This window comes from Mesoplodon mirus, assembly GCF_964341445.2.
Source record: "Mesoplodon mirus genome assembly, chromosome: 3".
NCBI lineage: Eukaryota > Metazoa > Chordata > Mammalia > Artiodactyla > Ziphiidae > Mesoplodon > Mesoplodon mirus.
In genome coordinates this window covers 295,325-317,659 of record NC_138978.1, presented here as the reverse complement: position 1 = coordinate 317,659, position 22,335 = coordinate 295,325, and the positions used below count along the sequence as shown (strand labels likewise).

The window sequence follows — 22,335 nt, the reverse complement described above, 5'->3', positions numbered from 1 at the left end:
CGGAGGCACGTGCTGGGTGTGAGGAAGCCTTCCTATGGGAATCGAGAGGGGTCCGTGAGGCTCTAGACCCTTGACTGGGGGACACTGGGCGCCTTTCCTGGGGACCACCGACCCAGGCAGTAGAGGTCAGGTGGGTTGTGAGATTGCAGGGCGGGTGGACGAGGGCCGTAGGTGATGGGGCCCAGGAACTGGAAGCAGCCCACGGTGGGCAGAGTCAGGGGCGCGGGGGGCCTCATCTCCCTTTCCTGCCGGGCAGACACCCCCATCCCTCGACCCTCGTGTCCCCCCAAGCACGGGCCCCAGCAGTGGAGTAGCGGCTCACGGGGCGCAGGGAGGCTGCCGGAGGGGGTCTCGGGGCCCGGTGTGCGGGGAACCCGCGGACCAGACGCAGAGGTCGCATTTGAAACAAAGCAGCTTTTATAGGTCCCCGCGAGGGCGCCAGTGGCCCGCCCGCTAGGAGCCGAGGTGGCCCGCGTTCTTGCGTTCCTCCTCCGACGACCCCGGGGAAGGCTCCCGCGCCGGCTACCCGCCGCCCACTCGCGACCGCCCGCCGCCCGGGGCCTCGGGGTCCCCGCCCTGGGCGCCGTCGGGGCCGGGGGTCGGAGGCCGGGGGCGCCGCTGTGCGGAGGAGGGCGGCCCGGGCGCGCCGCTGGGGCCCCGACGTGGCGCGGGCCTGCGCGCGCCCGGCCTGCCGGCGGCGCGGAGAGCGGGGGGCGCGGCGGGCGCGGCATCCCAGGCGGGCCGGGGCGGCGGCGGCCGCGACGGCGGGCGGGGGACGCTGCGGGAGCCCCCCGGGCGCGGCCACAGGTCTGCCTCGCCGTTGTGCAGGAGCACGAAGCGGCGCTGGGACAGCAGCGGCAGCATCTTCTGGCTGCGCAGGCTCTTCTGGAAGGTCTCGAGTGCCAGGTCTGGGAGGAGTTGGGGGTGAGCCCGGCTGGGGCGGAGGAGGCGTGGGGGGAAGGGAGGGACGGGCACCCAGCCTCTCCGGCATCGCGTTCCCGGGGCTGGAGTTTACGGGGGTGAGGGGTGGGACCGGGCTTGGGGTGAGGTGTGGGCGGGCATCACCTTGGCTGGGAGGTGGGGGCATGAGCAGAGGGTGGGGTTGCCATGCAGCCTTTCAGGGGCTGGAGAGCTAGGTTTGTGGATGTCTGAACTTGGGGAGAGGGTGGGCAGGCAGAGGGGTCGGTTTGAGGGTCCTGGGGGCTGGGTAGGGGCCTCACCCAGGGTCTCCATGACCACGCCGGGAATCACCTCTTTCAGGACTTCACAGTTGGTGTGCAGGGCGGGGTTGGAGTTCATCTCCAGCAGCCACACCTGGGCCCAACACTGCTCAGCATCCCTCTCCACCTACCACTTGGCCAGCACCAGGCTGAGGCCCTTGTCCTCATTAAGCCAGGTGACCGGGCAGGTCACTTCTTTTCCATGGCCTCACTCCCCCATTTGCCCAAGGAGCTAAGACTCTGAGGGTCTGAGAGTCTGGCCTTGGGGGCTGCCCCAGCTGCAGGAAGAGCGAAGCCTTGTGGACACACCACCCCCAGGACTAGGGAGGGTGCATAACTGCCTGCTCCAGGGGCCCGCCTGAGTGGTCAGGGTGTGCACAGAGGGCCCCTGCCTGCTGCACCTGCCTGCTGGGCACCCCCCCCCGCCCCCCGGGACGCCTCAGCAGCACCTTGAAGTTTTCATCGATCAAGAAGTCACAACCAATGAGGTCAAAGTAGCCCAGCTTGCACTTGAGCTTGGATTTGACAGACAGGAAGCAGTGGGCCATGATCTGCTGCATCCGCTTCTGTGGGTGGCGCGGGGGAGGGGGGGGTGGAGACAGGACGTCACCTGTGGGCCCTGATTACACCCTCCAGGCCTGAACAGCCACAGCCCCATCCCTCACCTGTGCACCCACCAGTGCCCGCACTTTCACATTCTCAGGGTCACAGGCTCACAGCCAGAAACTCCTTCACTCTCATTTTACTCATTTCACAAACGTGTGGACCTCCTATCGCGTGGCAGGTACTGGGGTCGAGAGTAGACAGAGCTTACGAGGAGTCTCTGCCCTTGAGCAGCTCACTCACAGGAGAGAGAGAGAGACAACCGTTGTGATGTGTAAATCATTATGCACTCTGCACAGCACATGAAGCCACACATGCTGATGGAGAAGATGAAGCAGGGTGAGAGGTGGGACGTTCTGGGTGGTGTGGAAAGGGGTCTGATCTGGGTGGGCCAGAGAGTGAGCAATGGGTGAAGACTGCAGGGGAGAGCTGTGGGGTGGGGATGGGACACCTGGGTAGAGCAACGGCTGTAAGTGGGAGCATGCCCAAGGCGTTGGAGGAACAGAGTGAGGCTGCTGTGGCTCGAGCGAGCTAGGAGGGCAGTGGGAGATGAGACCAGAGTGGCAGCGGTCACATCTCGGGGGAAGACATTGCCTTTCACCCTGAGGTCAGAGCTGTTGGAGGGTGGAGCACAGGAGGGCATATCTGACCCGTGCCCTAATAGGGTCCTCTGGCTGCTATGCTGAGAGAGACTGAAGGGCCCTGTTGCAAAGATCCAGGTGAGAAATGTGGGTGGCTTGTGTAAGCCGAGGTGGTGGGATGGATGCTGGGTCTGTGTTGGGGTAGAGCCAACCTGGCTGACTGAAGGAAGGATGGTGAGCCGTGGAAACAGGAATGCAGGGTTATCCCTAGGTGTTTGGTCTGAGACTCTGGAAGGATGGAGCCCCCACCAACGGAGAGGGAGAGGAGGCCCATGGAGTCTGAGACATCTGTGGGCTTACAGATGGGGTGCTGATAGGCCATGGTTCAAGTTCAGGGGAGAGGTCAGGGCCGGATGTTTCATGTGGAGTCTTGAGCACATAGATGGAATTTAAACTCAGGCGATGTCTGATAAAGACAGAGTAGATACCAGTGGGTACAGCAGACAAAGAGTAGAGGCAGGCTGAGCCCTGGGCCTCCTGAGCAGCGGTGCGGAGCCGAGGGGCCAGCACGGGGCGGGGGGGTGGTGGTGGACACGGTCCTGGAAGCCATGGGGAGTGAGGAGCTGTGTCCAAAGTTGGCTGACAGGTCAGGGAGAAGAGGCTGGACTGACCCCTGGGTTTGACAGCATAGAGGTCACTCCAGCGAGCATTTCAGCGAAACAACAGGGAGAAGCTTTGCTGAGCAGGTTCAAGAGAGACAACATAAAAACAGCCCAAACTGGCCAAATTTGTCAGAATTAACCTTCTCAAAATGAAATTAACCAAAGGCGTCCAGCAACCTGAAGAGTGTTTACTCAAGTAAAATCTTGAATCTTGGTAAGAACAGCAAGCTTTGTAGCATTTTAACTTGCCCTGGTTTTATCCCTGGCATCCCAGCTCAGTGCCTTGAAAAAAGCCTGTGCTCTCGGTACTGCAGATAGCAGAATAGACCTGTCTGGCAAAGAACTGGAGTCACTTGTTGTGACGTGTCTGATGGTTCCATGGCAGACCTCACTTGAACTAAAGGAAAATACAAGAACAATGTCTTACCAAATAGAGAATGCCAGTGAAGAGATAGAAATTATAAAAGGGAGCTGAATAGAAATTCTGGAGTTGAAAATTATAGGAACTGAAATAAAAAATCACTACAGGGGTTCAACAGTCCATTGGAGTTGTTCAAAGATAGGTTAATTGAGATTATCCAGTCTAAGGAACAGAAAGTCAAAGGAATGAAGAAAAATAAAGCTACAGAGACCTGTGGGACACCGTCAAGCAGACCAAAATGCATAAGGAGATCCAGAAATAGCAGAGGAAGAGTCAGGAAGAACATCTAAAGAAATAATGGCAGTTGGACTTCTCAAATTTGATGAAAAGTAATCTACACGTTCAGGAAGGCCAGTGAGCTTCAAGTAGGATAAACTCAAAAAGATCCACCACATCATAAGCAAACTTTCAAAAGACAAACAGAGGATGTTGAAATCAGCAAAGAGAAGTGACTCATCATGAGGGCTCCTCGATAAGACCAACAACCAATTTCTCATTAAAAACCATGGAAATGTCCATCAACGGATGAATGGATAAAGAAGATGTGGCACATACAATGGAATATTACTCAGCCGTAAAAAGACATGAAATTGAGTTATTTGTAGTGAGGTGGATGGACCTACAGTCTGTCATACAGAGTGAAGTAAGTCGGAAAGAGAAAAACAAATACTGCATGCTAACGCATATATATGGAATCTAAAAAAAGTGGTACTGATGAACTTAGTGGCAGGGCAGGAATAAAGACGCAGACATAGAGAATGGACTTGAGGACATGGGGTCGGGGGAAGGGGAAGCTGGGGCGAAGTGAGAGAGTGGCATGGGCATATATACACTACCAAATGTAAAACAGATAGCTAGTGGGAAGCAGCCGCATAGCACAGGGAGATCAGCTCGGTGCTTTGTGACCACCTAGACGGGTGGGATAGGGAGGGTGGGAGGGAGGCTCAAGAGGGAGGGGATATGGGGACATATGTATGCATATGGCTGATTCACTTTGTTGTACAACAGAAACTAACACAGCATTGTGAAACAGTTATACTCCAATAAAGATGTATTAAAAAACAAAACAAACAAACAAACCAACCCATGGAGTCCAGAAGGCAGTGGGATGACAAATGCAAAATGCTGAAAGGAAAAAAAACCAAAATAAAACCGTCAACCAAGAGTTGTATATATAGCAAAATCATCCTTCAAAAATGAAAAAGAGGGCTTCCCTGGTGGCACAGTGGTTGAGAGTCCGCCTGCCGATGCAGGGGACGCGGGTTCGTGCCCCAGTCCGGGAGGATCCCGCGTGCCGCAGAGTGGCTGGGCCCATGGGCCGTGGCTGCTGGGCCTGCATGTCCGGAGCCTGTGCTCCGTGGCGGGAGAGGCCACAGCAGTGAGAGGTCCGCGTACCGCAAAAAAAAAAAAAAAGAAAAGAAAAGAAAAAGAAAAAGAAATTAAGACAGTCCCAAATTTAAAAAACATAGATTAGGGCCTCCCCGGTGGCACAATGGTTAAGAATCCGCCTGCCAATGCAGGGGACATGGGTTCGAGCCCCAGTTTGGGGAGATCCCATATGTTGCGGAGTAACTAAGCCCATGTGCCACAACAACTGAGCCTGTGCTCTAGAGCCTGTGAGCCACAACTACTAAGCCTGCGTGCCACAACTACTGAAGCCCGTGCACCTAGAGCCTGTGCTCTGCAACAAGAGAAGCCACTGCAGTGAGAAGCCCACTCACTGCAATGAAGAGTAGCCCCCGCTCGCTGACCGCACGCAGCAACGAAGACCCAACGCAGCCAAGATAAATAAATAAAATAAATAAATTTATATTTTAAAACCCCCATAGATTATCAAGATTATTAGTAGAACTTCCCTACAGTCCTTCAGGCTGAAATGAAAGGACGCTAGACAATAATTCAAATTCACATGAAGAAATCAAGAGCACCCATGAAGTAACTACACAGTTAAATATAAAAGACAGTACACATTCATTTTTTGGTAATTGCTTTTTTTCCCTTCTATCTTATTTAAAAGACAATTGTGTAAAGCAATAATTATAAATCTATGTTGATGGACACACAATTTATAGAGTTGTAATTTGTGACAGTAACAGCATAAAGGGAGAGACAGAGCTATATAGGAACAATTAAAAAATACTATTGAACTTAACTTAGTATTAATCCAAACTAGATCATTATAAATTAAGACGTCAATGGTAATCCCAAGGGCAGCTACTAAGAGAATAACTCAAAAATATATAGTAAAAGAAATGACACTAGAAATGGTACACTAGAAAATATTTAACACAAAAGGAGGCAGTAATGGAGGAATTGAGAAACAAAATGATATAAGACATATAACCAAAGCAATCTTGAAAAAGAAAAACGGAGCTGGAGGAATCAGGCTCCTAGATTTCAGACTATACTACAAAGCTACAGTAATCAAGACAGTATGGAACTGGCACAAAAACAGAAATATAGATCCATGGAACAGGATAGAAAGCCCAGAGATAAACCCATGCACATATGGTCACCTTATCTTTGATAAAGGAGGCAAGAATATACAATGGAGAAAAGACAGCCTCTTCAATTAGTGGTGCTGGGAAAACTGGAGAGCTACATGCAAAAGAATGAAATTAGAACACTCCCTAACACCATACACAAAAATAAACTCAAAATGGATTAGAGACCTAAATGTAAGACTGGACACTATAAAACTCTTAGAGGAAAACATAGGAAGAACACTCTTTGACGTAAATCACAGCAAGATCTTTGTTGATCCACCTCCTAGAGTAATGGAAATAAAACCAAAAGTAAAGAAATGGGACCTAATGAAACTTAAAAGCTTTTGCAAAGCAAAGGAAACTACAAATAAGACTAAAAGACAACCCTCAGAATGGGAGAAAATATTTGCAAACGAATTAATGGACAAAGGATTAATCTCCAAAATATATAAACAGCTCATGTAGCTCAATATTAAAAAAACAAACAACCCAATAAAAAAATGGGCAGAAGGGGCTTCCCTGGTGGCGCAGTGGTTGAGAGTCCGCCTGCCGATGCAGGGGACACAGGTTCGTGCCCCAGTCCGGGACGATCCCACATGCCGTGGAGTAGCTGGGCCTGTGAGCCACGGACACTGAGCCTGCGTGTCCGGAGCCTGTGCTCTGCAACGGGAGAGGCCACAACGATGAGAGGCCCGCGTGACGCAAAAAAAAAAAGGGCAGAAGACCTAAACAGACATTTCTCCAAAGAAGACATGCAGATGGCCAAGAAGCACATGAAAAGCTGCTCAACATCACTAATTATTAGAGAAACAAATCAAAACTACAACGAGGTACCACCTCACACCAGTCAGAATGGGCATCATCAGAAAATCTACAGGGCTTCCCTGGTGGCGCAGTGGTTGAGAATCTGCCTGCTAATGCAGGGGGTGAGGGTTTGAGCCCTGGTCTGGGAGGATCCCACATGCCGCAGAGCAACTAGGCCCGTGAGCCATAACTACTGAGCCTGCACAGCTGGAGCCTGTGCTCTGCAACAAGAGAGGCCAAGATAGTGAGAGGCCCGCGCACCATGATGAAGAGTGGCCCCCACTTGCCACAACTAGAGAAAGCCCTCACACAGAAACGAAGACCCAAGACAGCAAAAATAAATAAATTAATTAATAAACTCCTACCCCCAACATCGTCTAAAAAAAAAAAAAAAGAAAATCTACAAACAACAAATGCTGGAGAGGGTGTGAAGAAAAGGGAACCCTCTTGCACTGTTGGTGGGAATATAAATTGATACAGCCACTATGGAGAACAGTGTGGAGGTTCCTTAAAAAACTAAAAATAGAATTACCATATGACCCAGCAATCCCACTACTGGGCATATACCCAGAGAAAACCATAATTCAAAAAGACACATACACCCCAGTGTTCATTGCAGCACTATTTACAATAGCCAGGTCATGGAAGCAACCTAAGTGTCCATCGACAGAGGAATGGATAAAGAAGATGTGGTACATATGTACAATGGAATATTACTCAGCCATAAGAAAGAACGAAATTGGGTCATTTGTAGAGATGTGGATGGACCTAGAGACTGTCATACAGAGTGAAGTAAATCAGAAAGAGAAAAACAAATATTGTATATTAATGCATATATGTGGCACCTAGAAAAATGGTACAGATGAACCAGTTTGCAGGGCAGAAATAGAGACACAGATGTAGAGAACAAACGTATGGACACCAAGGGGGGAAAGTGGCAGGGGTGGTGGTGGTGTGATGAATTGGGAGATTGGAATCGACATGTATACACTAATATGTATAAAATGGATAACTAATAAGAACCTGCTGTATAAAAACTACATAAAATAAAATTCAAAAATTCAAAAAAAAAGAAAACAAATAGCAAAATAGCAGATGTAAATCGTAACTTATCAGTAATTATATTAAATATAAATGGAGTAAGCTTTCCAATTAAAAGATGGAGATTGTCAGGATGCATTCCCCTCCCCCCCCATACGCTATCTATGAGACTTACTTTAGATTCAAAGACACAGATAGGTTGAAAGTAAAAGGATAAAAAAAAAGATATATCAGGGCTTCCCTGGTGGTGCAGTGGTTAAGAATCCGCCTGCTGGGCTTCCCTGGTGGCGCAGTGGTTGAGGGTCCACCTGCCGATGGAGGGGGCGCAGGTTCGTGCCCCGGTCTGGGAGGATCCCGCATGCCGCGGAGCGGCTTGGCCCGTGCGTCCGGAGCCTGTGCTCCGCGATGGGAGAGGCCACAGCAGTGAGAGGCCCGCGTACTGCAAAAAAAAAAAAAAAAAAAGAATCTGCCTGCTAATGCAGGGGACACAGTCTTGAGCCCTGGTCTGGGAAGATCCCACAAGCCGCAGAGCAACTAAGCTCATGCGCCACAACTACTGAGCCTGAGCTCTAGAGCCCCTGAGCCACAACTACTGAGCCTGCATGCCATGACTACTGAAGCCCACGTGCCTAGAGCCCATGCTCTGCAACAAGAGAAGCCACTGCAATGAGAAGTCTGCACACGGCAATGAAGAGTAGCCCCCGCTTGCTGCAACTAGAGAAAGCCCATGCACAGCAATGAAGACCGAACACGGCCATAAATAAATAAATAAATAAATAAAATAAAAATATATATATATATCAGGCAAACAGAAACCAAAAGAGAGCTAGAATATCTATACTGATAGCAGATAAAATAGAGTTTAAGACAAAAATTGAGGACATTAAGAAAAAATAGGACATATTCTAATAAGTCAATAATATGTAATAATTATAAACATACATATACTTAACAACAGAACCTAAAATTGCATGAAGCAAAAACTGACAGAATTGAAAGGAGAAATAGACAATTCAGTAATAATAGTTGGAGACTTCAGTATCCCATTTTCAATGATAGAACAACTAGACAAAAGATCAACAAGTAAATAGAAGACTTGAACAACACTATAAACCAACTAGACCTAAAAGACATCTATAGAACACTCCACCCAACAGTAGAATACACATTATTTTCAAGTGTGCATGGAACATTTTTCAGGATAGACAATGTGTTAGAACATAAAACAAGTTTCAATACTTTTTTTTTTTTTTTTTTGCGGTACGTGGGCCTCTCACTGTTGTGGCCTCTCCCATTGCAGAGCACAGGTTCCAGACGCGCAGGCTCAGCAGCCATGGCTCACGGGCCCAGCCACTCCGTGGCATGTGGGATCTTCCCGGACCGGGGCACGAACCTGTGTCCCCTGCATCGGCAGGTGGACTCTTAACCACTGCGCCACCAGGGAAGCCCCCAATACTTTTTAAAGGGTTGAAATCATACAAAGTATGTTTTCTGACCACAATGGAATGAAATTAGAAATCAATAAGAGAAAGAAAATTAGAACATCCACAAATATGTGGAAATTAACACACTCTTAATCAACAAATGAAAACAGAACACACAAAATCTTATGGGATGCAGTGAAAACGGTGCTCACAGGGAAATTTATGGCTGTAAACACCTACATTAAACAGGAAGAAAGATCTCAAATCAATAACCCAAACTTCAACCTTAAGAAACCAGAAGAAAAAAAACCAAAAACAAACAAAAAACCCAAACCAAACCAAACCAAAACTAAACCCAAAGCCAGAAGGAGGGAAATAATAAAGATTAGAGTGGATGTTAATGGAATACAGAATAGAAAGCAACAGAGAAAATCAATGAAACCAAAAACTGGCTCTTTGAAAAGATCAACAAAACTGACAAGGCTTTAGCTAAATGGACCAAGATAAAGGGGAGAAAAGACTCCAATTACTAAAATCAAGAAAGAAAGACTTACACAGAGATGAAAATGATTATGAAAATGATTATAATTGTTCACAAAATACCATGAGTACCTGTATTCGAAACAAATTAGACAACTTAGGAGAAATAGAGAAATTCCTAGAAAGACAAACTAATAAGCCTGACCCAAGAAGGAATAGATAATCTGAATAACCTCTAACAAATAAAGGTTGAGTTAGTAATAATAATAAAAATAACAATTCTTCCCACAAAGGAAAAGTCCACAATAAGGTAGCCTCACTGGTGAATTCTTCCAAATATTTAAAGAATTAACACTAACCCTTCACACACTCTCCAAAAATAGAAGAGAAGGGAACATGTCAAAAACCAGACAGACGTACAAGCAAATAATGCTGTGGGCCATATTACTTATGAGGGTAGACACATAAATCCTCAGTGAAGTACCAGCAAACCCAATCCAGCAGCATATGTAAAGGACAGTATGCTGTATCTGAGTGAGATGTATCCCGGAAGTGCAAGAGTGATTCAACACATGATAATCAATTTATGTAATACAGCACATTAAGAGAAGGAAGCTACAGCAACCAAAACAGTGTAGCGCCGGCTTAAGGACAGATATACACACCAATGAAATAGAATTGAGAGTCCAGAAATAAACACATACATATCTGGTCAATTGATTTTCAAAACTGCGCCAAGAACAGTCTCTCTGACAAATGGTCCTGGGACAACAGGATAGCCAAATGCAAAAGGCTGAAGTTGGACCCTTACCTCACACCATACACAATCATTAACTCAAAACGAGCTAAAACTATAAAACTTTTAGAAGAAAACATAGATGTAAATCTTTACAACCTTGGATTTGGCAATGGATTCTTAGATATGACATCAAAGCATGAATAACCAAAGAAAAAAATTGATAAATTGGACTTCATAAAAATCTATGCAAAAAAGGACATTATGGGGAATTCCCTGGCAGTCCAGTGGTTAGGACTCTGCACTTCCATTGCAGGGGGTTCAATCCCTGGTCAGGGAACTAAAACCCCTCAAGCTGAGGGGCACGGCCAAAACAAAACAAAACAAATAAACAAAGGACATTATCAAGAAAGTGAAAAGAGAATTCACAGAATGGGAGAAAATATTTGCAAATCACACATCTGATAAGGGTCTAGCATTCAGAATATATAAAGAGCTCTACAGCCTAAGAAGGAAGAGTGAACAAAGGATCTAAACAGAAGTTTCTCTAAAGAAGATACAAAAATGGCCGACAAATACGTAAAAAGATGCTCAATATCATTATCATTAGGAAAATGCAAATCAACTCCACAATGAGATACCACTTTACACCCACTGGATGACTATTAAACAAAAAAAGAAAAATACCAAGTGTTGGCAAGGATATAGAGAAATTGGAACCATCATACATTGCTGGTGGGAATGGGAGACCTTGTAGCTACTGTGGAAAATGGTTTGGCAGTTCCTCAGAAAGTTCAGCCTGAGTTACCCTACGACCATGCAATTCCCTTCCTAGACCTATACCCAAGAGAACTGAAAATATCTGTTCATGTACGTGAATATTCATAGCAACGTTACTCATAATAGACAAAAAGTAAAAACAACCCAAACGTCTATCAACTGACGAATGTTTATCCAAATAAATCGTGGTCCATTTACACAATGAAATAGTTTTCAGTCATAAAAAGAAACGAAGGGAATCTTGAAAATGTTATGCTCAGTGAAAGAAGCCTGGAAAACCCACATATTGTGTGATCCCATTGACATGAAATGTCCAGAACAGGGAAATGCATGGGGACGGCAAATGGATTAGCAGTTGCCAGGGGCTGGGCAGGGGGCAGTGGGTACCGAGTTTCTTTCTGCGGAGGTGACAGTGTTCTGGAATTAGAGAGTGGTGGTCATCCTGCAACTCTGAGAATCCACTAAAAACCACTGAACTGTACTTTCACGGAGTGACTTTTGTGTCGTGTGAATGATGTTTCAGAAAGAGGGAGAGGAGAGGGTCCCTGGAACCCACCGCAGCGCGCACGCGCAACGGCAGCCCCGCCCAGGGACGGACGTGCCTGGAGCCCAGAGCCCCCTGCCTTCAGGCCCTCCGGTCCTGACCCCTGGCCCCTCCCAACGCCGGGTGGGCGGGGCGCGCACGCACCGTGAAGGTGGTGAAGACCCAGTCCCGGGGGAGGCGCTTGGCCTTGTGGAACTTGTCGTTGATGTAGCGGTTAAGGTGCTCCATGCTCCACACCGTGTCGTCCTTGAGTAGCAGGTACAGGGGGCTCTTCTTCTGCATGAACTGGGAGGCAGGGTAGCGCCTGGAGGCCCTGCCCCCACGGGGGGCCCCGACAAGGGCCTCACCCCGACGCGGCCACCAGAGACCCCACAGGGGTCCCGCTCCTCCAGGACACTGAGCCCCTCCCCCAGCACCTCCTGCCCCTGAGAAGTACCCCCAGATCCTCCCGGAGGGCCACCGCCCAGACAACTCCCATTGAGACCCTTCCATGGAGACCTCTGCCCACAGCATCCCTGCACTGAGGTCCTCACGGAGGCCCTTGCCCTTGGCTCCCACCCCTGCTGGGCCTGATCCACACCCAGAGGGAGTTGAGCTGGGGGTCGGGGCCACAGCTCTCAGTCTTTTCACCAGGATGCCCAGCTGAGGCTGAAGGTGAGAGGCAGTGCTGGCTGCACGCAGGGGCAGCCCAGGCCACCTCGGGGGTCTGGGCCATGTCACAGTTGGATTCTTTTCCCATTCTTGAGCAGTGATTTTTGTCCAAGGCTGCAGGGAGGGCCCTCACCTGTGGGGGGGGGGGCATTTACCTGGTTGGTTAAATGGCCACCGAGGTCGCTGGAATGGGGATCGTAAAGGCCGAGGGTGAGGCGAGCGTAGCCGTGACCGAAGAAGACCATGAAGGGCATGGCGCAGGCAATGAGCAGGTAGGAGCGCACATCGAACTTCTTCCCATCCAGCAGCAGCGGGTTCTGGATGTACCTGGGGAGGCGTGGTTAGCCTGGCCCCTGCCCCCACCTGGGCCTGCCAGTTCCTCAGCAACCCTGCCACCTGTCTCAGCTGTGAGCTGTGGGTCCCCTACCCTGGCTGGGTGCAGTGTCCACTGGTCAGGGGACATTTCCGAGCCTGAACGCGTCAGGGAATTGGGAAGGAGGGCCTGGCCCCTAGAGCTCAGCCCACTGGTGTGTGTCGAGGCAGAAGCAGACTGGGCCCTATGGGCTGGGAAGACTGCCTGGAGGAGGAGGGAGGGGTGACCTTGGGCCTTGAAGGGCAGGTGGCTTTGGAGAGGCAGGGAGGGGACATCCCAGTGGAGAGAGCTGTAGGTCTAGAGACCCAGCGGCTGGGAGCAGCTGCTTGGGGTGGCAGACAGCAGTTGTGGCAGGAGTGCGGTCCGCGTTGGCAGACAGGGAAGTCCGAGGGGACCTTTCTCAGGCTAGACGGTGCCCCCTGGTGTGAGGCTGAGGGTCTGGACCCCTGCCAGAGGCAGAGGGAGCAAGGCAGGGTGGTCAGCTCTGCCTGTGGGCCTGAAGGCTGCAGCTGGATGGGTGGGGGATGGGGGAGAAGCCGGGCTTCCTGCAGGTCAGAGGGCGCAGGACCCAGGCTGGGGCACAAGCTGACCAAGCCCTCCCTGCCCCACACCATCCAGGAGCCTCCTGTGTTTGGGGGTGGGGGGAGGGAGGGTATATCCTCTGAGATCCTGACTGGATGTGAAAACTCCACCTCTTCTGGCTACACAGGGGCCCAGCTGGGGGCACCGCAGCCTTCCACCGCCAAGGACTCCTCTGTGGGCCCCGCGACGCCCACGATCCTCACAGGCACCAGCGGGCCTGTGTCAGCCCCACCCGGCCGACGCCCCTCGGGGTGCCCACGCGCAAAACCTCTGCACGACCCGCGCCTGAGGCGCCCGGAAGGGCATCTTGCGGTAGATGGGGTCGTCCTCGATGCTCTGGGTCTTGGCTTGGAGGGCGGCGACTTCCTCCTGGTTCCGGAGCAGAAAGATGCCTTTGCCCTGGTTGGAGGCGGTGGGCTTGCAGATCCACATCTGGGTTTCTGCGGAGAGAGCTACCCGAGCCAGGGAGCCTGCCTCGCCCCGCCCATCCCTGCCAAAGCCCCGCCTTGGCCCCAGCCCCGCCCTGACCGCTCCCAGCCACGGCCCCGCCCCTGCAGGCTTTGGCCTCCACTAAGGTCCGGCCATGAGCCTCCCCAGCATTGCCTCAGCACCAGCCCTGACCTCACCCACCCTGGCTCCACCTTTCCACTCCCTGACCACGCCCCAACTCGGCCTCGCCAGGGCCTTGGCCCCGCCCTAATCACGCTCCCACCTTGGTCCAGCCCTGCACTGGTCTCCCCAGAGCGGGCCTGGCGTCCAGGGGCCTCTCACCATCAAAGACGGTGAAGAAAGCCTCTCTCTCGTCCCTGATGTCCAGACGGTAGGTCTCTGGGAAAAAGTCTTCCATTTTCAGGATCCTGGGGAAGCAGGGAGGTGGGGAAGACACTGGGAGGGTTGTCCCCCTCCCCCAGCTTGGCCAGCCATTCTGGGGGTCTGACCTGGGGTAGGCTGGAGGGAGAGTGTCTGCTAGGAAGCTGGGCTGGGCTCCGGGCCCTCCTGCCCCCTTTGGTTTCCTCTGAAACACCCCCCACCCCCGGCCCCCAGCCGTTTCCTCTGCAGAACCTTTGCACCTTCTGTTCCCTGGCCAGGAGCACGCTCTTCCGGCTCTGCACACCTGGCCTCTCTGCAGGCTGCCTCATCCACCTCCCAACCCCTCCCACCTCCCTGCTCTTCCCCCTGCTGCTCTCGGGCCTTCGGGAGTGGTCAGTTCAGAGCTGGGTCTCCAGGCCAGGGCAGTGCCCAGCCTGCAGTGAGCGGTCGGCATGGATCCCCTGGCCTGGGATGCCCTTTAACCCCTTTCACCGACCACGAGGCCATCCTTCAGTTTAGGGCAGAATGGCTGGGGGCATCTACCTCTGGGGCCCAAGGAGTCCTGGGCCGCTCCACATGAGCTCTTCTGGGCCGGGTGTCGTGTCCTTTCCAGATCTGTACCCCAGGAGGACACAGGCCCTGGCCTGAGTGGCTACTCAGTGTGTGGAGAATGGATGGAGGGCGTTGAGAGGGGGGGAGTGGGTGGGGGCTTGGCGGTAGACTGGTGGTGTGTGGATAAGTGGATTTTGGATGGAAGTAGGTGGATGGGCAAATGGTCTGGTGGGTAGACGGATGCCTGGAGGGTGTTGCACCAGAACTGCTGGCAGAATTGGGTGGTGTTGTGGATGACCAGGTAGTGGGTGGCTGCCTGCCTGGTGGGGGGTGGACGGGGGAGGCAGATGGTAGGTGGTTGTTTGGATGGGCGGGCAGACGTGTGAACGGCCGGGCAGTGAGTGGAAGAGGAGTGGGCACATCGAGTGGGTCGGGCACGGCTCTGAGTGGGGGGGGCGGGCCAAGGAGCAGGAATAGGTGTGCAATGGACGGCAGTGGGTGTGGTAGGCAGTGGTGACTGAATGCAGAACACCAGTGGGCGGCTCTGTGGCGAGCGTGTGAGGACCGCTGGTGGGCCGTGGGCTGGGTGGCTGGAATGGTGGCCGGTACTACGGGTGGAGACGGATGGGTGATACGCGGCTGGGTCAGTGGGAAGGCGGGTAAGCGGACGGACTTGGTGGAGGGCAGTCAGGAGCAGCGACTGACGCGTCGGGTGCGGGGCGTGCCGCCGGGGTGGGGGGCCAGGGCATCCTCACTTGGCCTGCGCGCAGGGGGCCGGCTTGCTGGTCTTGCTGAGGACCCGCGCGTGCTCCCTCAGGGCGCTGAGAAGCCCGATCTTGGTGGTGAGGAGCTGGTTGTTGGGGAGCTGGTACAGCAGCTGCTCGCCTGGCGCGACAGAGCCCGGGCAGCGTGCGACCGCGCATGCGCGCGTGGAGGGCCGCCCGCTGAGCCCGGCCCCGCCCCTACCTTCCCGGAAGCTGCAGTAGGTGTCCCTGCACTTGACCTCGCACCACTTGAGCTTGTAGTCTTCCCGCCGGCTGTCCTGGATGCGCTGCCAGCCCTTGCTTTTGCAGTAGGAGCTGATTCTGCAGGGGCGAGGGGCGGCGGTGACCTGGGGGCCGCGGGGCTGTGGGCCGCGGAGCGAGGCTGGGCCGGGGCCTGCAGGCGGTGGGGCCCGACCCAGCCTGAGGCCCCACTCACATTGAGGCCCCGTTGGTGCCTCCGATGTAGAAGAAGGGGCCCTGCCCGGTGCCGGGCGGCTGCTTCTCCCCCTCCAGCGGGTGCTTCTCCAGGAGGGCGGCCCGGGGCCTGGCAGTGTCAGCATCGTCCAGCTCTGCGGGCAGAGTGGGTGGTCAGAGGCTCTGGCCCCGCTGGTGGCTTTTCTGCCCCTCCCTGGGCCCTGCCCGAGCCCACCTGCATCTTGGTCCAGCTGGCTTAGCTGACGTAGGAGCCCATCCTCTCCGTGGCTCCCCCTTGATCTCTCATGGGCCCAGCCTGTGAACGAGGTGGGGTCGGACAGGGGGCGTCCACTCAGAAGCTGACCGGAGCCCCTGGGCAGTCCCCCCAGCCGTCTCGGCCCATCTCAGCCCAGTCTCAGGCGCAATCAGAGGGCCTCTTAGGAGAAAGGGGGCAGGGGCTTTGTGTGGGGCAGAGGCTGAGGTGTGAGGCTGGAGCTGGGGGCAGACATGATGCAGGGACATGCCCAGAGGGCGGGGGTCACGATGTCCATCATAACGTCATGGGTGACCCACAGCAGTGAGGGGAGACCCCTCTCTGCCTGTTTAGACCCCGACTCTGCTGTCCTCTGCCCTACTCGGCTGGCCCAGATCCCACACCCGGCACATGGTTTCCTGCTGGCCCCTCTCCCAGGGCATGGCTGTGTGGTCCCCCCGTGAGAAGGCCTTCCTGGGGATGGGGTGCCTGTCCCTGGGGAGGCCCTGGCTGCATTCACCTGTTGCCCGGGGGCGGCTCCGCTGGACCCCTGCCATCCTTGACCGCTTGCCTCTCTTTGTGCCAACCTGGGTCCGAGGAGGCGGTCCCTGGCGGTGGAGGAAGTGGGTGTGGCTGCGGGCCGCAGGTGCTGGGGCACTGGGGCGGGGGCACCTCTGGGAAGACGCAGCCCCCACCCCTCTGCGGGCCCTTCGGGCAGCCCGTGGTCCTAGCCCTTGAACTGGGCATGCAGTCAGGCCCGCCCTGCCCGGGGAGGGGTGCCGCCCAGCGTCCTGGATTTGGGCTTCCTCTTGTGGGTGGCTCCCGTCTCTGTGGTGACTGTGGGGCCTGCAGGGACTGTCCATCTGGTGTCGGCATCTCTGTGCTTGGCCTCCCTGCCCGCTGTAAGGAGGGCTACTGTCAGGCCTGCGGGTTGAGCAGGCCCCGCCCAGAGTCAGGGCGGAGCCGTGAGGAGGCCCTGCCTCGAGGATGACGCCTCCCTAGGGCTCCTTTCCTGTGTGGCTAATTCGGGAACATTTTAGGGAATTTTAGCCATTCCTTGACAGGTCCTTCCCAGTTTGGGGGCTGCTTGGGAGGCTAGGATTTTCCGAAAGATTGAAGAAACACAAGCAGTAGAAAGGCCAGTACCCTGGGAGCTGGCAGGCAGAGAGGGGCTCCTGCATCTGCATACCAGGAGCTGGCAGATTGCCCTCCAAAGAGGACAGTCGCTTTGCAAACAAACCAGCTGGTCACCCAAAAGATGCTGGCCAAGACCTTTGTCCCCACTTAGGACAGAAGAGGGTAAACTGGGAACAGCTGTCAACACGGTTACAGGGCGTGGGCGTGGGGCGGGGCGCGGGGAGGGTCTCACCCCCTTGCCAAGGGCCTGGGTGTGGGCCGGGGCGCGGGGTGGGGGTGGGGTCTCACCCCCCTGCCAAGGGTGGGCCGAGCCAGGAGGAAGACCTGGAGTCTCCTCCCCAGCCCTGCCCCACCCAGAACGGGAGGGCTCCTCTGTGGCGGCTGGACCCCGTCCAGCATGACTTTGGGGATAGGAGCCTGCTGAGCACAGGGAGGGTGCGTGTGCGTGCGTCTCCGCGTTGCCTGGGAGACCCGCACCTTGCTGGGGATGGGGGCCCCCAAGGAGGATGACGGTCAGTACTCTCCCCCAGCACTCCCACGTGAGTGGCCACTGAGTCAACAGACATCTGACGGAGGCCCCCAGGTAGGTCAACACCCAGAGACAGAGAAACAGGGCCCTGCGAGGAGGGGGCGGGGTGTGGGGGTGGTGGCGGAGCCGGAGGCAGGGGACGCAGCCCTGGGAATACGCTGGGGCAGGACCAAGAGTCCTCACCCGAGAAGAGGGCTGGACGGTTAGAACAAAGGGACAGACAAGGTGGACGAGCTCATGGAAATACGCGGTACAGCCTTGTGAGAAGTTCAAGGCAAGGAAGTGTGCTGGAAAGGAGAATGTAAAGAAGGAAAGGCACCCAGCAGGAGCCCGCGGAGACAACTCAGAGCCTGAGGCAAGGCTCCTGTGACCCGCCCAGCATGGTAGGAGGTCTCTAGACACCCCCCTCAGGGAATTCCCGAGTTGAGCGGGACCTGGGAAAGGAAGCTGGGGCTGTGGTGTGGATCAGCTCTGTGCCTCGGTTTCCCCACCTGCAGAGTGGGCTGGGAGTACCAGTGGCCTGTATGACACATGCACACAGCTGCCTGGTCACCCATGTTGGAGGAGGGCCTGTGTGACGAAGGTGAGGCTGGAGAGGGCAGGGCGGTGACCCGCCTGCAAGGAGCGTTACTGGGGGTTACAGTGTGAATGTGGGGGGTGGGAGGGAGCCCCTGGCCCCCACAGCCCAGCGAAGGGTAACTTCTTCGGGGTAACCCGGACCCAGCAGCGGGCGCTCCCGGAAACGGGAGCCGGGAGGTGGGCGCTGAGTTGCCGGGTTTCAGAACAAGCCTTGTAAGCCTGTGCCTCTGTTTGCCTGTCTTAACTCTGTATATCTTATTTCTTCCACGAAGAATTAAACAGGCCATGAATGACCATTTCTTGTCATTCAAGTTAACAAAAATTAAGAAAAAGAATCCCTACCCTGGGCGTGCACGCGTGTGGTGGCGAACGCGGTGCCCCGGGCTGTAGGACATGGTGGCCTGCGGGGCTGCAGGGGTGGGGGGTCAGGGGTCAGAGCCTTTGCCAAGCAATTGCCTTTCTCAGAGTCTCTCTGACGGACTAATTCTAAATAGAAAGCTTTGTGTTGAAAGGTGTTCCCGAACTGTTATCTATGGTGGTGAAGCTCGGGTTGCAGTGGCCCTGCCACGGGGGTGGGGGGGGTGATGGCACCAGGCCCTCCGCGAGGACTGCAGGGTGGGGTCGGTGGAAACAACTTTATTACGAATTTTTTTTTTTTTTTTTTTTTTTTGCTGTACGCGGGCCTCTCACTGTTGTGGCCTCTCCCGTTGCGGAGCACAGGCTCCGGACGCGCAGGCTCAGCGGCCATGGCTCACGGGCCCAGCCACTCCGCGGCATGTGGGATCCTCCCAGACCGGGGCACGAACCCGTGTCCCCTGCATCGGCAGGCGGACTCTCAACCACTGCGCCACCAGGGAAGCCCTATTACGAATTTTTAAATCAACTTTTTACCTGGTCAGGTAAAAAGACTGGTGGGAAATGGCGCTCCGGTGTGATGAATGGAAGACCCTTGTGAACCTGAAGGAAACATCCAAGAAAACGCGATGACACCCGTGTCCTGCCAGGTCCTTCCTCCAGATACACGTTCGGTGATGTGGGGTGCTCAGGAGGTGCTGACATTGCTCGTCGGGCTGGTGCCTTCTGGCCAGGGCTGAGCTGTCTGCGGGGACGTGGGTCCCCGCAGATTTTAGGAGGCCGTCCCTTCTGGGGGTCAGTCCTAGGAGACAGACCTGGTCCTGAGCAAAGGAGCTGGTCCTGAGGGGCCGCCACGCCTGGAGGCCTGCCCTGCTCAGCCCGGCCTGGGGGTCTCTGCCCAGCCAGGCACCCCTCCGCTCCCCTCGCTCGCCTCCCTCACGCTCCTGGGCAGAGTCCCGAGAGGACCCACAGAGCTCCTGGGGCCGGGGGGCTGGGCAGGGCAAGGGACGGCAGGCCCCAGCCCTCAGGGCCAGCCAGGACCCCCGCTGGTGGCCCGCCTGCCCCTCTTACCTGCCCGACAAGGTGGTGTGAGCCCTGTGCCAGGGAAACAGCAGTGGTGACCAGGCAACTGTCTCCTAGCAACCATGACTCAGCGGCCCAGAGGTGAGCAGGTGGATGGGGAAGGGCAGGAGGCCGGGCACCAGGGGGAGCGGCCAAGGCTGGAGGAGGGGTGGCACATGGGCACAGCCCCCACCTGGGCCCTCCGTCCTCCCGAGACCTTCCTGAGCCTTCTCAGGATCCCCAGATCTGTGCCAGGACCCCAGACCTGACCCATTATGTTTTTGCGCTCAGTGTGCTTTACCTGCACTATTTCATCTCCCCTTACCACGGCCTCTTTACAGAACAGAAAGTGGGCACTCAGCAAACCCATGCCTCCCCAAGGGGTTGAGAGGGGCTCACACCCAGGCCTGGGAGGCCAGGGCCTGTGGGAGGGCCGCTGGCTGCCCTGCAGGCCCCCGGCTGCCCTGCAGGCCCCCTGCCTCTGTCCTCCAGGGTGTCTCTCCTTAGGGAGCCTTCACTTGCTTCTTGTAGGGTGGATGGTGGACCCCGTGCCATGTGTGTCCACGTCCTAAGGCCCAGAAAGTGCGGTGTGACCTTACTTGGAAAAATCGTCTTTGCAGATGTGATTATCTGATGGGCCCTAAATCCAGCGACCAGTGGCCTCGGGAGAGGGAGGGAGCTCGGAGGAGACACAGAGGGGAGAAGCCAGCTGAAGACGCGGCAGCGGCCGGAGGGATGCGGCCACAAGCTCCCGGACGCCTGGAGCCCCAGAGGCCAGGAGAGGCAGGAAGGACCTGCCCCAGAGCCTCCGGAGGGAGCTGGTGGCCTCCAGGACCGTGAGAGAATACATTTCCACCATGTGGGCACCGAGTTTGTGTAATTTGCTGTGGCCGCCCCAGAAAATTAATGCACCCCTTAAGCGCCCCCTCACTTTGAGGGCCCCAGGTGGCATTCCCCACTGTGGGGAGGCCTCCCTGACCCTGCTCAGAGGCTGACGCACTCCCAGCTGTGTGCCTGCCTGCGCCAGGTGTTGGGGGCCTGCAGGGCTCCATTCTGCTGGACTGTGGTCTGACACCCCTTTGCCCGAGGGTAGCTGTCGGTTAGTCTGGAGGGGCGGAGAGCTCCTCCAGCCAAGTCCTGGACTGGGGCAGACAGTCTGACCTCAGGAGCTGGTGGCCCCCTGCCTGGGCCTAATGGGTGCAGCACCCGGGGGCGGGCAGTGGGGCCCCTGGTCACCTGCAGGCCACTTGTCTTACCCTTGGTCTGAGCACAGACTTTCAGAACCCCCAGGTTGTCCTCCCCCGGAGCCCGCGCCCCACTCCCCATCCCTTCTAGAGGCCCATACCCCTAGGAGCTGGGTCAGCCCACCACCCTGCTGCCCTATGACTCCCCATGGGTTCTGGGGAGGCGGCCCACTGCCCACATGGTGACAGCGAGAGCTCAAACTCAAAAACTGCTGCATAACCCAAAAAGCTGGTGCGGGTGCCAGCCCGGGGGCAGCCTTTCCCACGATGGCCTGGGACTGGGCCATCAGGCGCATCTACAGCCCCGGGCAAGGCAGCCAATCGTTAACCGGCCAGCCCTGCAGGGCAGGGCGGATGCCTCGCCCTGGGTGCCACAGGGCTTGGCCGGGCTTGGCCCGAGTGCCTGGAGGCAGAAGGGGCTGTCCAGCCCGGCTGGGTAAAGGCCCAGCACCCCTCCTGCAGCTGTGGTGCGGGTCTCCCAGGCAGCTCAGGCCCTGGCTTCCCGCGGGGAGTTGGTGCCTTTGCCAGGGCTGGAACAGGAAGGCCTCCTCACCGGCCCCTGTGCGGCCTCTGGGGCCCTCTGCTGGGCTCCTGCATGGTTCCCGCTTGGCCACCTGCTCAGAGAGACCTTCCTGGGTCGTCCTCACCCCACCCCCACCCTGCTGCCCCCTCTACTGCCCTGGCTTCTGCAGCACCGGCAGCCCCTGCAGCCGACTCGTCCTGCGTGGAGCCTCCTTGCTGCCTGTGACCCCCTCTCAGGGACATCCCTCCTCCCGCCCACCCCCAACCCCCAGTGTCTGGAACTGCACCGGCTCCCAGAGGGCGCTCAGGAAAGAGTGGGTGCTGAGGAGGGAGGGAAGGCAGGGAGGAGGGACGGGCCCCTGTGCCCTGGCTCTGGCTGCAGAGCCCTGGGTCGGAGGCATCAGCCAGTCCTTTGCGAAGCCGTGGGTTGGGACCCTAGGACCTCCTCCCACGAGGCCGGGGGTGGGACCAGCATCCGGAGGTTTGGTTTGGGAGGCAGCTGTAGATAGAGGACGTCTTGCTGAGCCTCTGTGGGTACAAGGGAGCGGGCAGGGGCTGCCAGGCCTTCTGCCCAGCATGCATGGGTGACAGCCTGGCCCGGCACCTGGAGAGTCCCCCGACTGCCCAGGCCCTGAGTCGGGCCTGTGGGGACCCAGGGGGAGGAAGAAGAGGGGTCTCACCTGTGGGGTCTCCACACCTAGCACCCTCCAGGGTCCTGGTGCCACCT

The 22,335-nt window shown here is 55.5% G+C and overlaps 1 protein-coding gene across 1 annotated transcript; it reads right to left on the bottom strand.

Annotated features, from left to right (window-relative positions):
• Positions 1-453: 453 nt before the first annotated feature.
• On the bottom strand, positions 454-19,927 carry TTLL10 (tubulin tyrosine ligase like 10; the record flags this gene model as incomplete). The annotated part of the gene is made up of 16 exons (XM_082612511.1): positions 454-522; positions 643-908; positions 1,221-1,314; positions 1,670-1,786; positions 11,927-12,067; positions 12,589-12,760; positions 13,657-13,828; positions 14,160-14,245; positions 14,742-14,813; positions 15,506-15,635; positions 15,717-15,835; positions 15,951-16,083; positions 16,164-16,244; positions 16,702-17,081; positions 19,318-19,582; positions 19,852-19,927. 16 exons carry the CDS (start codon positions 19,925-19,927, stop codon positions 454-456), a joined length of 2,373 nt encoding a protein of 790 aa, XP_082468637.1.
• Between the last annotated feature and the right edge of the window lie 2,408 nt (positions 19,928-22,335).